Genomic DNA, 22801 nt, shown 5'->3' with positions numbered 1-22801 from the left:
TTGTATAATGTTTCTTTGTTTACATGAAGCCTTTAACCCTTTGCTGTCTCCTGATAGATGTCAGTCTCCCCTGCCGGCCCCGCCCCTTCCCCGGAGACCCCGCCCCCTCCGGACACCGCGCGCATGGTCCTGTCAGTGCTGGATGCGGAGCCCGTGCAGGTGGGAGGTCTCCGGGGGTTACGGGCTGTCTGTATATTGGGAGTAGTAGTTGTATATTAGGAATAGTCTCTATGGATAGGAGTAGTGTCTCTCTATATTAGTCTCTCTCTGTATTACAGTCTCTCTCTCTCTCTCTCTGTATTACAGTCTCTCTGTGTCAGTCTCTGTATAATAGAAGTTGTTCTGTATATTAGAAGCAGTCTCTCTGCACATCACTGTCTCTGTATTAGTCACACTCTCTCTATTAGGGACTAGCTGTATGGTGCAGTCTTATTGGGGGTACAGCCTGGGCATTGGGCACACTCCCTGTATTATACTGCTCCTCTATAGGAAACCTGTGTATTAGGAGAGATAGCAGGTGCATTGTGTGTCTCTATCTGGAGCAGTCTGTATATTAGGATCCATCTGTATATTAGAGTCTATCTGTATACTAGGATCCATCTGTATATTAGAGTCTATCTGTATATTAGGTTCATTCTGTATATTAGGGTCTATCTGTATAGTAGGAACCTTCTGTTTATTTGGGTCAGTCTCTATTTTAGGTGCATTCGCTGTAATTTAGGGTAAGTCTCTATATTAGGATTGTTCTGTGTATTAGGAATCTGTCAGTTTGGGTCGGTCTGTATATTTGGACCAGTCTCTTGATGTTAGGATCAGACTCTAGATTTAAAGCACTCTGTATATCAGGGCCATCCTGTATATTAGGAGCAGTCTGTATATTAGGGTCAGTCTGTGTATCAGGGCCATCCTGTATATTAGGAGCAGTCTGTATATTAGGATCAGTCTGTGTATCAGGGCCATCCTGTATATTAGGAGCAGTCTGTATATTAGGATCAGTCTGTGTATCAGGGCCATCCTGTATATTAGGAGCAGTCTGTATATTAGGGTCAGTCTGTGTATCAGGGCCATCCTGTATATTAGGAGCAGTCTGTATATTAGGATCAGTCTGTGTATCAGGGCCATCCTGTATATTAGGAGCAGTCTGTATATTAGGGTCAGTCTGTGTATCAGGGCCATCCTGTATATTAGGAGCAGTCTGTATATTAGGATCAGTCTGTGTATCAGGGCCATCCTGTATATTAGGAGCAGTCTGTATATTAGGATCAGTCTGTGTATCAGGGCCATCCTGTATATTAGGAGCAGTCTGTATATTAGGGTCAGTCTGTATATTAGGGCCATCCTGTATATTAGGAGCAGTCTCTGTATGGGAAGGATTCTGTGGTGTCTTCCCCCTCAGTGATGTCTTGCTGCAGTAGTCCTCGCCGCTGTCGGGTGCCGGTCACCCTGATCGTTCTGGTCATCTACTTCTGTTACCTGCTGCTGGGGGCCGCAGTCTTCTGGGCCCTGGAGAACGAGGCCGGGCAGGACCAGACCCTCAGCTTCCTGCATGAGAAATGGGAGCTGCTGAAGAACCACACGTGCATGGATAACAAGACCCTGGATATGTTCATCAGGGTGAGTGCCGGAGGGGCTCATCAGTACTATACAGGGGTCAGTATTACAGACACTATACAGGGGTCATGCTCATCAGTCCTATACAGGGGTCAGCACTATACAGGGGTCATACTGATTCACACTATACAGGGGTCAGTATTACAGACACTATACAGGGGTCATGCTCATCAGTCCTATACAGGGGTCAGCACTATACAGGGGTCATACTGATTCACACTGTACAGGGGTCAGTATTACAGACACTATACAGGGGTCATGCTCATCAGTACTATACAGGGGTTAGTACTATACAGGGGTCATAGTGATTCACACTGTACAGGCGTCATACTCATCAGCACTATACAGGGGTCAGTATTACAGACACTATACAGGGGTCAGCACTATACAGGGGTCAGTATTACAGACACTATACAGGGGTCAGCACTATACAGGGGTCAGTATTACAGACACTATACAGGGGTTAGTACTATACAGGGGTCATAGTGATTCACACTGTACAGGGGTCAGTATTACAGACATTATTCAGGGGTCATACTGATTCACACTGTACAGGGGTCATGCTCATCAGCACTATACAGGGGTCAGTATTACAGACACTATACAGGGGTCAGCAATATACAGGTCACATTCACAGCTTTCTTCTACTCCTGGTGGGTTGGAGATGGGGGCGCTCCGCACTGTGTGACCCTCATCTCTTTGTGCTCTTTATCTCCGGTGATCTTGTGATGAATGAGGGTGGAATCATCTAATGTGTATATGAGATTAGGGGAAACACAACAGCAAATACACTGCAGCCCCTGTGCCCCACATCACCTGCTGGCTAGCGAGTCACCTGATATATCATGTGCTCTTATAATATCCAGCATCACCACAAGCATCAGCCTTAATCTCCATCATCATCATCATCATCATCAGCAGCAGCAGCAGCACCCCCCTTGGCTTTCTCTCATCCTTGATCTTCTGTCACCATCATTCTTCCTTTACCGTCTTTTTTCACTCATCACTGCTTCTCTCTTAATCAGTCCTCCTTTGCTCTTGGTCTTCCTTCATCAATCACCATCATAATTTTTCATCATTCAAGGTCTTTTTTATCCTTGATTTTCCCACATAGTTAATTTTCCTTCATGTTTCACCATTAGGCTGCATGCACATGTCCGCAATTTTGCGGACCTTACAGGCGGGGAAGGCAAGTAATGGATTCATTCCCACCTGGCATGATGCATCCGTAAGGTCCGCAAAATTGTGGACGTGTGCATGCAGCCTAAGGGTCCTATTACACGGGACGATTATTGTGCAAAAAAATCGTTATATCGGTCAAATTTAAGCGATAATCGTTCTGTGTAATTGCAGGCAATGATCGAAAAATCGTTCGTATGTCGTTGATTTAGATCAAAACCTAAAATTAGCATTAATCGTTCGCTGTAATTCGTTCAGTGTAATTGCACATTGTTTATTGTTTTGCTGGGATCAGAAGGAGCAAACGATCATAGTAACGATCGCAATAACGATCGCACCTAACGACCATCGTTCTGTGTAATATGGTGAACGATTTCAGGTTAACGATAAACAATCTAGTTTGCGATCGTTTGTCGGTCTTCCTTCACCCTTGGTCTCCACTCTCTGTTAATCTTCCCTTATGCCCCTATTCCACGAGTCGTTTGGAGGAGCAAATGAGCGCTATTAGCGCTCGTTTGCTCCTCGTTCCCCGCTCGCTGCCGCTGCTATTCAACGCGGCTGCAGCGAGTGGGTGAGTGCGGGAGGGGCTGCTCGGAGGATCGCTGATCGTCCGGGCAGCCCATAGGATATAGCAGCGCCTGCTGCCGATGCTCCTATTCAACGGAGCGACGGCAGCAGATCGCTGCTATATCAGTCGCTTGTTTTTCAACATGTTGAAAAACAAGCGACTGCAACGATCAGCCGACATGAACGATGTCGGCTGATCGTTGCACTCTATTCCACGGGACGAATATCGTTCGTAGCGGCCGATATCGGCCGAATACGAACGATATTGCTCCTTTAAACGACCCGTGGAATAGGGGCTTTATTATCTATTCTCAATCCTCTTTGGTCTTCCCTCATCCTTGGTCTCTGCTCCTCGTTGATCTTCCATCATGTTCGGCCCAGACTCATCGTTGTTTTTCCTCATCCTGGGTCTCTGCTCCTCTTTGGTCTTTCTTCATCCTGGGTCTCTGCTCCTCGTTGGTCTTCTCTCATCCTTGGTCTCTACTTCTCTTTGATCTTCCATCATGTTTGGTCCACACTCCTCGTTGGACTTCCCTCATCCTTTGTCTCTGCTCCTCGTTGGTCTTCTCTCATCCTTGGTCTCTGCTCCTCGTTGGTCTTCTCTCATCCTTGGTCTCTGCTCCTCGTTGGTCTTCTCTCATCCTTGGTCTCTGCTCCTCATTGGTCTTCTCTCATCCTTGGTCTCTGCTCCTCGTTGGTCTTCTCTCATCCTTGGTCTCTGCTCCTCGTTGGTCTGCTCTCATCCTAGGTCTCTGCTCCTCGTTTGTCTTCTCTCATCCTTGGTCTCTGCTCCTCGTTGGTCTTCTCTCATCCTTGGTCTCTGCTCCTCGTTGGTCTGCTCTCATCCTTGGTCTCTGCTCCTCGTTGGTCTGCTCTCATCCTAGGTCTCTGCTCCTCGTTGGTCTGCTCTCATCCTAGGTCTCTGCTCCTCGTTGATCTTCCATCATGTTCGGCCCAGACTCATCGTTGTTTTTCCTCATCCTGGGTCTCTGCTCCTCTTTGGTCTTTCTTCATCCTGGGTCTCTGCTCCTCGTTGGTCTTCTCTCATCCTTGGTCTCTACTTCTCTTTGATCTTCCATCATGTTTGGTCCACACTCCTCGTTGGACTTCCCTCATCCTTTGTCTCTGCTCCTCGTTGGTCTTCTCTCATCCTTGGTCTCTGCTCCTCATTGGTCTTCTCTCATCCTTGGTCTCTGCTCCTCATTGGTTTTCTCTCATCCTTGGTCTCTGCTCCTCATTGGTCTTCTCTCATCCTTGGTCTCTGCTCCTCGTTTGTCTTCTCTCATCCTTGGTCTCTGCTCCTCGTTGGTCTTCTCTCATCCTAGGTCTCTGCTCCTCGTTGGTCTGCTCTCATCCTAGGTCTCTGCTCCTCGTTGGTCTGCTCTCATCCTAGGTCTCTGCTCCTCGTTGGTCTTCTCTCATCCTTGGTCTCTGCTGCTCGGTTGGTCTTCTCTCATCCTAGGTCTCTGCTCCTCGTTGGTCTGCTCTCATCCTAGGTCTCTGCTCCTCGTTGGTCGTCCCTCATCCTTGGTCTCTGCTCCTCGTTGGTCTGCTCTCATCCTAGGTCTCTGCTCCTCGTTTGTCTTCTCTCATCCTTGGTCTCTGCTCCTCGTTGGTCTTCTCTCATCCTAGGTCTCTGCTCCTCGTTGGTCGTCCCTCATCCTTGGTCTCTGCTCCTCGTTGGTCTTGCCTTATCGTCACTTCTCAGTCCTCATTGGCCTTTCCTTGTTGGACTTTTCTTCTCACCACTCTTCTTTTATTATCAGTCTCCTTCATCACTGCTCTTTGTCAGTCTTCAGTCATTCACAGGGAAATATTACACATAGAGATTATTGTCTGAACCTGTGTAATACTGGCAGTGATCAGCCAACGAATAAGGAAAAGCCTCTTTAACGGCTGATCAGGTCCTGATTTGTCCTTTTTGAAAACCTTTGGCTGTCAGCTGCAGTGTAATAGGGGATGTGTGGCTGACGGATGATTGTAGCAGATTCTGTAAACCTCCGATCTAGGAGGTGAAAATCTAGATGACCAGTGTAGGTCGTATCTTGGAGAATTGCACAGAGCAATCGAATACTTTACATGTCGGCATATCTGGAAAATTAAAGCCGTAACATCACTTTCTGCTATGAACAACACAACCTTTGCAGCGTTTCCTTTATAGTCCTCCGTGTTTGTATTATACCCCAACTCAATCCTCCAGCATCCAAACAATCTCTCTTCTGCACTTACATTGGGATTGGTCGGGGTTAGAGATGAGTGAATTTACATTACAAACTACGCAAAGCAAGCTTATATGTCGGCTGCCTTTGATCTCCTTGCCACTCTACCTCAAGTGCCTGGAAAAGCTGGATCCAGTCCTGGGAAACTGAAATAAGTTTCCTAGGACTGGATCCAGCTATTCCATGCACCCAGGCTGGAGCGGCACAGAGATGACATCAGTAATCTGCAGATGCTGGAGATCATTTCGGCTCAGTTGGGGTGTGGAGCTCCAGTTACTGGGGCCATGAAAGGTTTGAGGGGATGATTATAATTAAAATGGATAAAAAGAAAAAATCCAATGGGTAAGGTTCAGGCAAAGTCTCAGCACCTGGAACAGCAATTTATGATACCTAATTAGTGTAATATAAAACCATAAAAGAAAATCAAAAACATCAAATAAAAATCTACAATCTTAGAAGACTTTACTCCAACTTCCTTTTAAGATTAGAAGAGATCTAATGTAGTGCAGTAAAAGTTATAGATGGGGGGTACAATGTAACAACAGGCTGTGTGATGACAGTGATCTCTATCCCCAGAGGAGCAGTAATAGAGTTATATCCTTGTATATAGGGGACAGTATTATAGAGTTACGGTATATTCTTGTATATAGGAGCAGTATTATAGTAGTTATATTCTTGTATATAGGAGCAGTATTATAGTAGTTATATTCTTGTATATAGGGAGCAGTATTATAGTAGTTATATTCTTGTACATAGGAGCAGTATTATAGAGTTATATTCTTGTATATAGGGGACAGTATTATAGAGTTATATTCTTGTATATAGGGGACAGTATTATAGAGTTATATTCTTGTACATAGGAGCAGTATTATAGTAGTTATATTCTTGTATATAGGAGCAGTATTATAGTAATATTCTTGTATATAGGAGCAGTATTATAGTAGTTATATTCTTGTATATAGGAGCAGTATTATAGTAGTTATATTCCTGTATATAGGAACTGTATTATAGTAGTTATATTCTTGTATATAGGAGCAGTATTATAGTAGTTATATTCTTGTATATAGGAGCAGTATTATAGTAGTTATGCGGTTCAGGGAAGAAACAGAGTGCTGCACCTCACACCTATGGCTGATACTAGTGCCGCTAGGCTAAATAAAAAACACATCAGAATTTTGTGTATGAATTGACCTAAATTAGCAGGATATGCCTGTGCTCACGTGTCTGGACCCTATGTTTTCCCCATTCTGTGAGAGCAGCAATGGTAAGTGTAATACCATATCCATGCTTGTGTCGTTTGGGGGCAGCCTTCCCCGCCGGTGGTGCTGGCTGGGCTTTGGTGGGGCTTTTTGGGTCTGGTCCTGTGACATTGGGGTTGCAGGGCCGTTCCATGGCCTCCCTTCCCTGCATGTGCACGCTTTGCGGGGTTGGCGGTCGCTGACCGACACGGTGTGGAGTTAGCGTAGGGACCCGTGTGGACCAGAGGACCTGCGTGGTGGTACACGGGGCAATATGGCTTGATCAATTCATATACAGACACTCTGGTGTTGATTTTTAATATAGGCCTAGCGGCATTAGTATCAGCCATAGATGGGATGTGCAGCCGTTCCATTCTCTCCAGTTCGTGATTATAGTAGTTATATTCTTGTATATAGGGGCAGTATTATAGTAGTTATATTCTTGTATATAGCAGCAGTATTATAGTAGGTATATTCTTGTATATAGGAGGCAGTATTATAGTAGTTATATTCTTGTACATAGGAGCAGTATTATAGTAGTTATATTCCTGTATATAGGAGCAGTATTATAGTAGTTATATTCCTGTATATAGGAGCAGTATTATAGTAGTTATATTCCTGTATATAGGTAGCAGTATTATAGTAGTTATATTCCTGTATATAGGAGCAGTATTATAGTAGTTATATTCCTGTATATAGGAGCAGTATTATAGTAGTTATATTCCTGTATATAGGAGCAGTATTATAGTAGTTATATTCTTGTATATAGGAGCAGTATTATAGTAGTTATATTCTTGTATATAGGAGCAGTATTATAGTAGTTATATTCCTGTATATAGGAGGCAGTATTATAGTAGTTATATTCTTGTATATAGGATCAGTATTATATTAGTTACATTTCATAGTGTACTGTATTACCGTTACTCCTGTAGCATTTCCTGTTAACTATCAGAGTTTTCTTTCTGGAAGATGAGGGGTCTGGATGACATCTGATATGGTAGAGAGAATGATGGAAATTATTTTAGGCATCTCTGGGAATTTTATACCTGGGTGGATTTTCCTTTATTTGCTTTGAAGCTTCCCATGAAGAATTATTTGCTTTTGGCCGGATCTCTTAGTATATTCTTGGGGCGGTCCCGCTATTTGTTTAGACTTATAAGTGCCTTGTTTTTCCTTGAATTCCCTCTTCTTATCTCCTTACAGCAGCGGCCTGGAGTCTATGACCTCCGTGGATGCTGCTGATTGGATGGAGGGAGAAGAAAGTCCAGAGAATTTCAGTGACAGGAAGCGGAATTTTCCACGTATCCCTTCTGTATTTTGTACTTAAGATTTGCAGTTACAAAATGTACAAGAATTCCTTAAAGGAGAATGTTGTTTTTTCTGATAAAGTGTATGTATCGCACAGTAACTCAGCATCATTTGCTTAATACGTTTTTACATTTTTCTCTTCTAGTCACATTCCCTTCTGTGGGTTTTTATGTTCAGTTCTGCATCTTAACTAAATTGAAATAAATGGGGAAGAGCTTCAGTACCTCAATGTGGACAGGTGTGATGCGGTTTTGTAAGCATGGAAGCCATGTTTTTCCAATCCTGCATAACCCCTTTAATTATTCGTAGATTCTTTAGTATCCAATCAGCACGAACCAACAAGCAATAACCAGTCTCTCTGCTTGTCAATCATCCCCGCAGAGAGCGCTGATAGGCAGAGAGCCGTGACTAGTCACAGGCAGCTTCCCACCCAGATGACTAGTTGCCGCCCCTCTCCTGTACTGACTGGTCCCCTCTTATATTCCTCTCACAGCCAAGGGATCTTTTACAGACACAAAATATGGCTTTCCCATAGTATCTATAGTAAGTAACAAGGCTACTATGGGCCCCAGGGCCAGTTTTTGGATCCGGTTTTCCCTTTCTCCCTAGACTTTTGCCCAGATGGACGCGAGTGACATAACCAATATAATGAAGAACAAATATCCCCATATACAGTATATTACCACCATTCTGTTACTAACCAAAGATCTATATAATGAGAGCCAATATTACCATAAATTCATAATACAATGGACAAATTATACCGCCACATGGTGACCATACTGTTAAGGCTGCCTGAAAAACATGGATACATCTATAGGCTATGTTCACACGGTCTAAAAACAACCGCAGATCCCCATGAACAGCCATTGTGTAAAGCTACCTATGGCTGGAATTAATGAACGGCCAATGTTTCTATGACGTGGGAACATAGCCATAGTGTGAACATGGCCATAGGCTGTATTCATGTTTTCCAGGACTCCCTAGGGCGGCATCCAACTCCTTCAGCCACCGATAATCAAATGCAGAGCGATCAGGTTCAGAGGAACCCAAATGTGCTTCAGATTCAGTCATCTCTAGTGTGCGGTTATAAGGCGGCTATAGAAGCATTTAGGGGCAGTGACACCTGTACATTATAATGTATATAATTGATGAGTTTTATATGAGCATATGGGGAGGGGGTGTATACACCAATGTTTGGGATCACTCAGTCACCAAGTTAGGTCAGATAAAGAGCTATGGATTATATTTAGGAGGTAGAGACCCACGTATATTTTGTACCCCATGTAATGCCTTACTGAGCATAATTGATAAAAAAAAACTACAACTCCCAACATAGCCTGGGTGCTGTGGACCTACAGGCATTGTGGGGAGTTGCAGTACTGAAAACTCCCAGCATGCATTGCAAGTCTGTAACTGTCAAAATACGCAGGAGGTGTAGTTGGAGGCTTTTGCATATCAGGCTTTGTATATCAGGTGTATTGTACTATACTCTATGTGGGCTTTGTGTCTGGAAGGGCTGGGGGCCTAGTTGGTGCGGTGTTTAGGATTTAGGGTCAGGGCCTCTTCCCGTCCTCTTGTTACTGTGCTTCTATTTCTGCAGTCAGTAGCATACGAGTCATGGTGGTATAGGCTGCCCTGCTGCAGTAATATGGAGAAAGTGTGGTGAGGAGGGGACCCCATCCTCACTTACAGCTAAAATCAGAGTCACATGGTTGTCCTTTAACATACAAAGTTCTGAATGTGATTGGAGGATAAGACGTGATGTAACAGCAGAATAGTGAGTGCAGCTCTGGATGTGACTGGATGATAGGATATGATGTAACAGCAGAATAGTGAGTGCAGCTCTGGATGTGACCGGAGGATAGCACATAATGTAACAGCAGAATAGTGAGTGCAGCTCTGGATGTGACTGTAGGATAGGACATGATGTTACAGCAGAATAGTGAGTGCAGCTCTGGATGTGACTGGAGGATAATACATGTTGTAACAGCAGAATAGTGAGTGCAGCTCTGGATGTGACTGTAGGATAGGATATGATGTAACAGCAGAATAGTGAGTGCAGCTCTGGATGTGACTGTAGGATAGGATATGATGTAACAGCAGAATAGTGAGTGCAGCTCTGGATGTGACCGGAGGATAGCACATAATGTAACAGCAGAATAGTGAGTGCAGCTCTGGATGTGACTGTAGGATAGGACATGATGTTACAGCAGAATAGTGAGTGCAGCTCTGGATGTGACTGGAGGATAATACATGTTGTAACAGCAGAATAGTGAGTGCAGCTCTGGATGTGACTGGATGATAGGATATGATGTAACAGCAGAATAGTGAGTGCAGCTCTGGATGTGACCGGAGGATAGCACATAATGTAACAGCAGAATAGTGAGTGCAGCTCTGGATGTGACTGTAGGATAGGACATGATGTTACAGCAGAATAGTGAGTGCAGCTCTGGATGTGACTGGAGGATAATACATGTTGTAACAGCAGAATAGTGAGTGCAGCTCTGGATGTGACTGTAGGATAGGATATGATGTAACAGCAGAATAGTGAGTGCAGCTCTGGATGTGACTGTAGGATAGGACATGATGTAACAGCAGAATAGTGAGTGCAGCTCTGGATGTGACTGGAGGATAGGACATGATGTAACAGCAGACTAGTGAGTTCAGCTCTGGATGTTACTGGAGGATAAAAACAGATAATTTATTATAATATGAATAAATGAATGGTGTAATATGTCACATGTGGATTCTCATTTGTTTATGTAAATATGTAATACAATGTAACAATCTCCTGTGATAGGGATGGGGGGTTACTGATAGAATGGTTCTGGTTTTATACGCAATACAAATTATTGATAACAGATACAATGTCATGTATATCAGCCAGAGATGGTCACATCACATTTTCGGTCACCATCCTCAGACAGAGAGACAACCCCCCATATAAATATCAACCCTTTATCATTATTCCTTATACCGCACATGTCACCTGCTGCAGAATCTGCAGGTGTTTATATGATGAAGTTCTGCAGCTGAGGTATGTATTACGAGGTTCTGCAGCAGCTGAGGTGTACCTTCATATTCTGCAGCAGCTGAGGTGTGTATATGATGAGGTTCTGCAGCAGCTGAGGTGTGTATATGATGAGGTTCTGCAGCAGCTGAGGTGTGTATATGATGAGGTTCTGCAGCAGCTGAGGTGTGTATATGATGAGGTTCTGCAGCAGCTGAGGTGTGTATATGATGAGGTTCTGCGGCAGTTGAGGTGTGTATATGATGAGGTTCTGCGGCAGCTGAGGAGTGTATATGATGAGGTTCTGCGGCAGCTGAGGTGTGTATATGATGAGGTTCTGCGGCAGCTGAGGTGTGTATATGATGAGGTTCTGCAGCAGCTGAGGTGTGTATATGATGAGGTTCTGCGGCAGCTGAGGTGTGTATATGATGAGGTTCTGCGGCAGCTGAGGTGTGTATATGATGAGGTTCTGCGGCAGCTGAGGTGTGTATATGATGAGGTTCTGCGGCAGCTGAGGTGGGTATATGATGAGGTTCTGCAGCAGCTGAGGTGGGTATATGATGAGGTTCTGCAGCAGCTGAGGTGTGTATATGATGAGGTTCTGCAGCAGCTGAGGTGTGTATATGATGAGGTTCTGCAGCAGTTGAGGTGTATCATAATGTTCTGCTGGAGCCGAAATGTGTGTTAAAGGGAAGCAGTCACCATAAAAATGCTACCTAAGCTATCGCATCATGTTACAGAGGAAAAGGAGCTGAGCAGATTGATTTATATCTTTATGGGAAAAGATTTAGTATAACTTGTGATTTACAGACTCACCCGGTGTTATTGGGCAAACGTGTCACCTCCACCGTTGGCGTTTTAGGCAACTTTATCCCCTGGTTCTCCATTCAACATAGACATCCACTTCTGGAGGTTGTGGTATAGTATCCCCGGATGTAATATCCAGTACTCAGAGGACTGTCAATTTTTGCCAATACAAAAGGGAACTTCAGGTTTGGGGATTGATAACCAGTACCTAATCCGTCTCCAGGTAGGTATGTCACAGTCGGCTGATCCGCAGATACACACATGGACCCGCTGTTACAAGGAATCCATTTTATTGGCAACGTATAGGGTCCCTGGAATCATGTACGGCAACCCCCCTTCCCACATACTCACCTGGCCTGGGAAAACAAATGCTGGGGGACTGCACTGGGCCAGGTGAGTATGTGTATGGGGGGTGGTCTCTTGAGGCTGGAGGTGTAATGCTGCCTCTGGCCACAAGAGACTGGCAGGGCAGGGAGCCAATGGCTTTTTGCTCTGTCAGTCAGAGTGCTGCATCAATTTCAAATGCTCAAAGTTAAAGGGCCAGGTGCCTGCAGGCCCCCTTAGTCCATGGGCCCCGTAGCAGTGGCATGGTCTGCCTATATGGTAGCTACGCCACTGTCCATAGCCACCTTTATCAAGCCTTACAATCTATAAAATTACAGACAAACCACAAAAATTTATAATAACTTACATGTACAGAAATCTGGAGCAGCTAGGTTGTGCCGCGTTCGACCTTCCAATGTTTAGGAGCAAGCAAGCACTGACCTATCAGATCAGCACTCACTTGCTCTTCGTTCACCATTTGCTGTATGTGCTATTATATGCACCAACAGTGAGCGGGGAGGAGTGTGTGTGTGTGTGTGTGTGTGTGCAGGAGGGGATGAATGCAGGGAAGGGGGATATACAAGGATGGGATGGATACAGGGAAGGGGGATATACAAGGAGGGGATGGATGCAGGGAAGGGGGAAATACAAGGAGGGGATAGATGCAGGGAAGGGGGATATACAAGGAGGGGATAGATGCAGGGAAGGGGGATATACAAGGATGGGATGGATACAGGGAAGGGGGATATACAAGGAGGGGATGGATGCAGGGAAGGGGGATATACAAGGAGGGGATGGATACAGGGAAGGGGGATATACAAGGAGGGGACGGATATAGGGAAGGGGGATATACAAGGAGGGGATGGATACAGGGAAAGGGGGATATACAAGGAGGGGATGGATGCAGGGAAGGGGGATATACAAGGAGGGGATGGATACAGGGAAGGGGGACTGATAAGTGACTGGTAAATTCTAGACTCCAATTAAATTATTATTTAACGTTCGGATGAACTTTGATTGTTACGTATCTCCGGTCCATGGAGCTTGGAGGGGCATGTCTGGCCTGACGTCAGGGGACAGACATATGTGACGCAACCCAGCTGTTAATTTCTGTACATGTACATTTTTATAACTATTTGTGATTTCTGTGTAATTTTATAGATTGTAAGGCTTCATAAAGGTGGCTACGAAACATCTGAAACGCGTTGCCAATAAACTGGAATTTTTGTAATGGCGATCACTGTGTGGTATCTGCGGATCGGCAGACTGTGACATACCTACCTGGAGGGGGATTAGGTACCAGTAATCTATTCACCCACCCAAAGTTATTTCCCTTTTGTATTGGCAGAAATGGTTGACGGTCCCCTGAGCGCTGTATACAAGTTATACTGAATATTTTCCCACAAAGTTATGTATCAATCTTCTCAGCTATTCCTGCTCTATAACACAATGACAATAGATTAGACAGCATTGTCTTGGTATTATATACAAAGGTTCCAGCAGGTATACCAATATAATCAATGCCCCTTGAGAAAGCCAACTGTGGCGAAACATGCGTCGGGGTTAGAATCTGTAGAAGATGGGGGAATTTTGATGATCTGTATGTGGGAGCTGTGCAATTACTGATGTGTACAATAGTAGATAATGTGCAATATGGGGTGTGTCATTGTGTTTATATAGGTGATGTTCATGTTAGATAGCTCGGCACATGTAGTGCTTGTATATGACATATGGGAGATGTGGAATTATCTATGTGTACAATAACAGATGAGTGTAATAGCATAACCACTGTGTTGATATATGCAATGTCTATGTGATATAGTTTTGCAAATGTAATATAAGTACATGATAGAGGCGGGTATATGATTAGTAATTTGGCAGCTATACCTTTTGTATACACAGTGGTGCCTTAGATTAAGAGCATAATTTGTTCCAGGACTGCGCTCGTAATCCAAATCCACTCTTAAACCAAAGCAAATTTTCCCATAAGAAATCATTGAAATGCAGATAATTGGTTCCACATCGCCAGCTAAATATGTCATATTATAAGTTACATTACAGTATAGCAATGAGCACGTGGTGTATAATGTATATAAAGTGCATAAACCTGAAAAACAGCAGCAGTTTGTACATACAGGATGGAACTGCAGATCCCCATAATTCAGTAGCGTAGTACAACAGGCTAGAATAGAGAATCTGCTGTCAGAGGTCTGTGGTCACATGACAGAAATGGGGTGGGGGGAATGTTCAGCATGGACCAATCAGGAAGTGAGAATGACAGAGCTGTGCAGGGGGACAGTGACAGAAACTTCTCTATACAGCAGTGTGAATGGCTGAGTGTGAGTGCAGGCAGATTATAGCAGCAGTGTGTATAGATGAGTGTGAGTGCAGGCACATTATAGCAGGAATGGAGAGGATGGGAAACACAAGGGCTGACAGAGACTGCAGGGAGCATGAAGGAATGAGCAGGGCAGATGTGGGCAAAGTATAGCAGCACTCTCTGTCCGTGGAGAGAGGGGTTACAGCTATGGAGAGATTTCCTCCACAGTCCTGTTCCCTGATGTAAGCCCCAACCTGAAGTAGATCTGCTATGATTTGGAAGGTGAGGGAGACTTCCTGGGTCAGAATACAGTGTTGTAGATCCTGTTATGCAGACCCTGCCCCTACCTTTCTCCCTCTCCGACCCAGTACAGGGAGCTATTTTGAAGTAACTAATAAAAATATGCATTTTATAATGCTGTGTATCCAATTGTTTGTTGTGGCGTTGTCTTGGTGACAGGCTCCCGTTAAGATGTTGTGCAGCAGCTGAGGCATGCATTATGAGATTCTGCAGCAGCTGAGGCATGCATTATGAGGTTCTGCAGCAGCTGAGGCATGCATTATGGGGTTCTGCAGCAGCTGAGGCATGCATCATGAGGTTCTGCAGCAGCTGAGACATGCATTATGGGGTTCTGCAGCAGCTGAGGCATGCATGAGGTTCTGCAGCAGCTGAGGCATGCATTATGAGGTTCTGCAGCAGCTGAGGCATGCATTATGAGGTTCTGCAGCAGCTGAGGCATGCATTATGAGGTTCTGCAGCAGCTGAGGCATGCATTATGAGGTTCTGCAGCAGCTGAGGCATGCATTATGAACTTATAACTGTCAGGTCTGAGATTACAATGCAACATTTTTCACATTTTAATTACAGACATGTTAACAGATAAGTCTCGGTGATAATACTGCAGAATACATTAAGCGTGTGGTCGCCACCTGCTGGCTCATATACCACGCTGCATAGATTTTTTCCCCCTCTTTTCTGTTACATTTTTTTTTTTATCTTAGCAGAGATGTGTAAATGAAAGGAAAAACAAAGCATTATAGGAACTTTTCATTACATGGTGTATAAACTTAACTTCCAAATGATTAGATACCAAAACGTGGTCATAGAGAGTCTGCTGAGAGGCAGTGCGATGCCCTGGCCCCTGGGGGCCACTTCCGCAGTGCTGGTGTTATGAGCGGGCAATGACCGGGGCAGCTGCAGGGTGTATACTTGTCACGGTATAGGCCTGAGGGCAGCACAGCTGGAGGGCCGGTCTGTGGAATCTGCGGGTGATGATGGGCATGCGATTCTTCGCTGCACTTAGTCAGGGCACCAGTTAGTGGACACCAATGCCAGGGTTCAGTAACAGCGGTTTTATTATAGATGAGGTAACTAGTAGCAACAGTTCTGTCCGGACGCAACCGGGTATATAGCAGGCTTTGACAAATAAAGCAGGAGTGGTGCTGCATAGGCTGTGAGAATACGTGCCGGATGATGGGAGTAGGAGTATGAGAGAAATAGCGTTGCTGGGTGGATTAGCTTGAGAATAATACTTGCTGTGAATCCTTGCAGCGATGAGGAGAGATAACGGAATGACACCCAGATGAGAGAGAAGAATCCGGTCACTTGAGCAGGCAGATACAGCCGAAGACTTGAATACAGCAGCAGAATCAGTCACTCTGCTTATGGTGAAAAGGCTGCAGAGAAGAAGCCCAACTCCTCTGAGGCAGGAGAGGGACGACACACATCCTCCTTGCTTGGAAGCAGGGGGAAGACTCACTTGTTAGGAGGAAGTGGGAGGTCACATGGTTGCTCCTGGCCAGAGCTAGTCGGCCATTGGAGGAACCATGGTTACAGGTCACGTGATCAACAGCCTTGCATACCACTGTACACTGTAATAATACACAGGAATACATGAGAATACACATGAAAATGCACAATACCAGAGAATACTAGGGGAAAACCAGCAGCAGTTGCAGTGCAAACACTTACCAGAACAGGCATTGACACAGCAAGAGAAATGGCCATAATAGGAGTAGTAGTCTGCATGTTCTGGGACACTGCATACCTCCCTAGCAAATTTGAGCCGACCTCGGCGAATCTAGAAGGCAGCAAACATGAATAGACTGGACAATCAAACAACAGGAATGAATGATGAGAGTGAGTGTGATGAGGTGTGTGTTTCCCACGCCCAAGGCACAGGTGAGAAGAGAGAGAGGATGAGAAACCCTAGTGGCAGGACTTCACCTAGGGGTGCCTAACGTACTCTGGCGACCAGGTAGCTAGTGCGTGAACCCTCTGACATGTAAGCCAGGACAACTTAACTGCTGGCGGGTGACCCTCCATATTCCAGCCAGTTAGACAGTAGGTTTTCTGTTAAATGTGTTACCCTACTGGAAAAGAACGTGAAGACCTGTGTACTACCTTGGCGTGTCTGAGTAGTGTCTTGGATACCTGGAAGAGAAAAGAACAAAATACCAAAAGCAAACATACATGGGGAGCTCCCTTTCATACCACTCAATCACACACACAAGCACTCCACAGGCCAAACACACGAAAAGGTATCCAAGGTGCGATATGTATGGACAAGTGTGAATGTTAGGTATGACTATGTGTGATAACTACTGTGTTGGGACAAGACAGAGGCGAACAAATACTGGAAACAAAAGGAAGGGAAACACAACAGACAACAAATACTGCGAGGTCTTGAGGAGAACTGGCTCACATGAATCTGAATGAAAATCTGAGAAAAATCTGCATACGAACTGGCTCAACTAAATCTTTCCAGCTATAGATATTATATTACACAATACTGAGACTGGATGAGAAAATACACTCCTACATAAACTGGACTTTCTCTGAGGTATATGTATACTGACTTCTCTTACTCAGAGGAGGAGCTATCTGACTCAGACACTGGAAAATATACTGTTTTACAAAAGAGGCACTCTACTCTGAGGCTATCTATGTAACCTTGTGCTTACTCAGAGGAGGAAATACAAAGACTCCGATAACACTGGAATGCAATAGTAGAAAAAAGTGCAATAATACCCTGTGTGGAACACACAATCACAGGAAAGTGCATTAGGAAGGAATGGATTAAGTGTCTCTGTTAGGTAGAGTCTCTTTTAGGCAATTAGACATCGTCCATGTAAAAGGCTCTGGGACAGGCACTAGAGAACCTTTTGTTACTGTAAGTGTCCATCAGCTCATGGCTGGTTAGTACAGGGAACTTGGTCAGGAGGACCAGGCACGAACCTTAAACGTTGCAGGAACTGGAACAAAACAGTTAGACAACAAAAACAGTTTAAGGGCTCTGGTCTCTGTAGCGAAGTGGAGGAATTCCCCTGGTAGAGCGCTCAGACATTCTCAGCGGAGGATCCTCTTCAACAGTGATTGGTGCAGGTACCGGTGGAAGATCACCCCCAGTGTCTGGTTGTAAAGATGGAGTCGTTGGAGGCACAATTGGAAGTGGAGAAACCGCTGAAACGGGTACAGGGAACGCTGGATAGCCTACGGCCATGAGGAACGGTTCAACTTGGAACATTTCTTCCAGAGAGAGAGGTTTAGCTGGAGCTGCTGGGGGAGCCGGAGGCGTGGATGCAGGTACCGGACACGGTGCTGTAAGGCCCTGTAGGTCCTCCTTAGTGCAACGTTTTATCCTATTCCGATGCACCGTCTGTGGGGCTAGCCCAGGCTTTTTGACTTCATACACATCAGTCTCTGGGTAAGGGATAGAGGAGATGACATAGGGCTCAGGCTCCCAAAGGCTTTCAAGTTTGTGAGAGCGATGATATTTCTTTAGCCAAACTTTATCCCCCACTTGTAGTGGTGTGGCATTCGCCCTTAGGTTGTAGGCATCCTCTTGGCGCTGCTGAGCCTCCCCCATCCTCCGGTCAACAATTTCCCGGGCATCCTGGATTCTCCTCTGATGTTCCCGAACCCAGTCCGTTTCAGGTAGGGGGTTGAAGGTGTCAGGAGCTTGGACTCCAAGAGCACGGTCCTGAGGAAGTCGGCCTTGGCGGCCGAACATCAGGTAGAACGGGGAGTAGCCAGTGGAACAATGAGTGGTATTGTTATAGATCTCCACTAGTTCATCCAACAAGTGGGGCCACTCTACTCTCTTGGTCACTGAAGCCGTTCGGAGCATGTTGATAAAGACCTGGTTAACTTTTTCACACAGACCATTCCCTTGAGGGTGATAGGCCGTGGTGCGGAGCTTCTTACATTCATGGTAGGCACACAGCTCCTGGAAAAGTTGCGACTCGAAGGCCGGACCCCGGTCCGTCAGCAGAGACTCTGGGCACCCATAGTGCTTTACATACTCCTTGTAAAAAGTAAGAGCAGTGGTCTTGGCGGTCAAGTCCCTGACAGGTACCACGACTACCCACTTGGAGTAGTGGTCAACCATGGTGAGGGCGTAGGTATACCCGCATCTTGTAGGGGCTAGCTTCACATGGTCCAGGGCGACTAGCTGATTCGGCCGGTGGGAGGTGATTGGATGCAAAGGGGCCCTGACTTCTCTTCCCCCAGCTTTGGAGATATTACAGGCAGGGCACTCAGCACACCAGTTCTCGATGTCAGCCCTCATCCCGATCCAGTAGAACCGCTGTCGGATAGTGGCCTCCGTCTTGTGTACCCCGAAATGACCGGACCGGTCATGGTAGGCATCTAGCACCATCTTAGCGTCTCGTCGGGGAATGAGGATCTGGTGGCACCTCTCCCCAGAGACCGGATCAAGAGAGTTCCGCAGGATCAGTCCCTTCTGTAAGAAGAGCCTCTTTCTTTGCCTCCAGAGTCGCCTTAGCTCGACATCAGGATAGGGCCTCTTTATCCGCATGGGGACCCGACCAGTAGAGAGGTAGTCATAGATCTCCCCCAGGACACGGGACTCTTCCTGGATGGTCTGCCACCTGGCCAAGTCTTGCGGGGCCCTAGGTGGAGGCGAAGGCGTTTCAGGCCCGTCTACATCAATAGCACTCTGGGTAGCGAACCTTTGATAGAAGTAAGGCATTTCTACGGATCGCTGTCCTCTGGGGCCTCTTCGCCCTTGGATAGTCGGGACAGAAGGTCTGCATTGACGTTAGCCTTGCCACTGCGGTACTTAATTTCAAACTGGAAATTGGCCAGTCGAGAAGCCCACCGCTGCTCCAGGGCGCCCAGCCGAGCAGTGTTGAGATGCGCCAACGGGTTGTTATCCGTATAGATGGTAACAGGGGTGGCAGCCAGGTAGTCCTTGAACTTTTCAGTGACGGCCCACACTAGGGCTAGTAACTCCAACTTGAAGGAGCTATAATTGTTATCGTTCTTTTCAGCACCCCGAAGACTCCGGCTGGCATAAGCTACGACTCTCTCTTGGCCATCTTGAACCTGGGACAGCACAGCTCCCAGGCCTTGGAAGCTGGCGTCTGTGTAAAGCCGGAAAGGAAGGTTATAGTCCGGGTAGGCCAGGATAGGAGGCGTGGTCAACAGGCGTTTCAGGGTTTGAAAAGCAACCTCCTGCCGTTCGGACCACTCGACGGGGAGTCGTCGGTTGTAGCTTTCTCGAGGGCAACCCCGGAGTAACTCATTGAGGGGCTCGGCCACTTGGGCAAAGTGGGGAATGAAGCGGCGGTAATAGCCGGCAAATCCCAGAAAGCTTCTCACCTCCTTGACGGTCTTAGGGGTATCCCAGTGTTCCACAGCCGAGATCTTCTCTGGATCGGGTCGTATCCCCTCAGCACTCACAACGTGCCCCAGATAGTTCACTTGGGGTTTGAGAAGGTGGCACTTGGAAGGCTTGATTTTCAGGCCGTGATCGATTAGGACCTGGAACACTTCAGCCAGATGATGGACGTGATCTTCGTAGGTACGTGAATAGACAATCACATCATCTAGGTAGAGCAGGACACTCTGAAAGTTGAGATGGCCGAGACACCTTTCCATCAACCGCTGGAAGGTAGCGGGGGCGTTGCACAGACCGAAGGGCATGCTGGTGAATTCGAATAGTCCCATGGGGGTGGTGAAGGCCGTCTTCTCACGGTCTTCGGGTGCCATGGGCACCTGCCAGTACCCACTGGTGAGGTCCAAGGTGGAGAAGTAGGCGGCTGACCCCAAAGCAGCAATAGACTCTTCGATCCGGGGCAAAGGATAGGCATCCTTGTGGGTGATTGTGTTTATCTTCCTATAATCCACGCAGAACCGGATGTTACCGTCTTTCTTCCTCACGAGGACAATAGGGGCAGCCCACGGACTCTGACTTTCTTGGATAACGTTAGAGTCTTTCATCTCCTTGAGCAGTTTCTTGACCTGCTGATAGCTGGCAGGAGGGATTGGCCGATGTTTCTCTTTGATAGGCAAATGGTCCCCAGTGTTGATCCGATGCTGGACCAGGTTGGTCTTCCCGAAATCGAGGGAGTGTTTGCTGAAGGCCTCGTGATACCTTTTGGCCACCTTGAGGATGCCGTGGAGGTATTCAAGTGGGGTATTGGCATCGCCAATATGGAGTTCATCCCACCAAGGGGCGAGAGCCCTGTTTGAGTCCCTTTTAGTGCCACGGATGGAACTCTGATAGGCGATGGTCTCCTCACAGATGATGTCCTCAGGATCGAGTTGGTATAACATGGCCACGGTGGTGAACTTGGGTAGGTCAGCTGAGGAGTCTCCAAGGTTCACCAGACGGACAGGGACCTGACCATTGGAGACGGTCACCAGGCTTCTAGCGGCCCTGACAAGAGGTTGCCCCTCAATTTCAATAGCATCCAGAAGGGCCACATAATCAGCATTGTTGAGGCCTGGACGGACCCTGCACCAGATGAGGAACTCACTGTTAGCTGGGATGGTGATCGGACGAGCATCTCTAGTGCGGACACGGCAGATTTCTCCTCGAGGATTGGCAAATTTCCGCTGAGCGGCGAGCACCTTTATGGTCTTCTGAACGGCTTGCCTGTACTGAGGAGACATAGCACAAGACATAGAGGCATTCAAGGCATCCAACACTTCAGTGAATACATGACGGATAATATTCATGCCTAATACCACGGTCCCACTATCTCCCTGAGCCTCAGTAACAATGATACCCTGACGCGCTAGCTCCCGCTTCCCTATGCAGACAGTGGGTTCCCAGTAACCTAGTTGCACAATAGGACGACCATTACTAGCAATAAGTTTCAGACGGTATTTCTCAACTGGACCTAGGGTTCTCAGATCCCAATGTTCTTCAAACACATGCCTCGGGATAGTGGTAACCTGGGAACCTGTATCTACCAGAGCCTCCAGGGGGACTCCGTCCACCCAGAGAGTCACATGCGGGCATTGTGAGAGGAACCTTGAGAACCACTGTGCTTCCTGCGGGCCTGGATCTCGACCTCCTGGGTGTTGGCCCTCGGACCCAGGGGTAGCCCGTTTAACTGATAGCACTGAGAGCGGTAGTGTCCATGTCGCCTACAGTGGCGGCAATAGGGGCGCTCAGGGGATCTAAGTCTCGGTGGAGGGGGCCGATCGGGAACTGAATACTCAGGGCAGGGGTCCTGTGGTGGTGGAGGTGTTGGATAGGCCCCTTGTAGCCCCCTTAGGGCTTGGCAGAGAGAGTCAACCACTTGCGTAAGGAGAGCAGGGATCGCTGGTGAATTAGCCGGGATAGACTGTTGGGCGGCTTGTATAGCGGAAACTGGTGGAACCATAGTGGGCACTGGAGGTGGGGGTATAGGTCCCACCGGATCCGGGCAATCCGGACCTGGAGTACAGCCGGCACAGGGATTGTCAATGCCAACCACCCTCAGAGCCAGAGTCTTGAAGTCCAGGAAAGGCATTGTAGGGTTTTGGGCAGCTAGCATACGCAGTTGGCTCTGGATGAGTCTAGAGTCCACCCCCTCTATGAAGCGGTCGGTGATCATACTCTCCACAGCCGAGGGGTCTATGGTATCAACCTGTCTCAGGGCCCGGTAGGCAGATTGGAGTGCTAGTGCATAGTCTCTGAGGGTCTCACCTGGCCTTTGTCGTCGATCATAAAACTTAAGGCGGACCTCCGTGGGTGACTGTACCTCAAATTCTTTACTCAGCCGGGTCAGGATCTGTTGTACATTAGCTTTCTCCGTAGCTGGCCATGACCGCACCTCCTCGGCAGCGGGACCCTCAAGTTGTCCTAGCAGCAACTGCACCTGCTGAGTGGGAGAGAGTGAGACAAGTTCAAGGGTGCGGGAAATTTTTTCCTTGAAATCAGCCAACGTGTGGGGTTCTCCTTTATAACTGGGAAGAT

The 22801-nt window shown here is 46.8% G+C and overlaps 1 protein-coding gene across 2 annotated transcripts in view; it reads left to right on the top strand.

Moving 5' to 3' along the window:
* The first annotated feature begins 284 nt into the window (after window positions 1–284).
* KCNK17 (potassium two pore domain channel subfamily K member 17) overlaps window positions 285–22801 on the top strand; it is a 31374-nt gene continuing 8857 nt past the window's right edge. For both annotated transcript variants that reach the window (XR_011360222.1, XM_069954208.1), the window contains exon 1: window positions 285–1614. Coding sequence is in view for 1 of the 2 variants with exons in the window: in XM_069954208.1 (XP_069810309.1) it covers window positions 1399–1614 (216 nt within the window). In the remaining variant the exon portion in view is untranslated. The remainder of the gene's footprint in view (window positions 1615–22801) is intronic.

Source organism: Dendropsophus ebraccatus, chromosome 15, assembly GCF_027789765.1.
Source record: "Dendropsophus ebraccatus isolate aDenEbr1 chromosome 15, aDenEbr1.pat, whole genome shotgun sequence".
Taxonomy (NCBI): Eukaryota; Metazoa; Chordata; class Amphibia; order Anura; family Hylidae; genus Dendropsophus; species Dendropsophus ebraccatus.
This window is presented reverse-complemented; position numbering and strand designations above follow the sequence as displayed.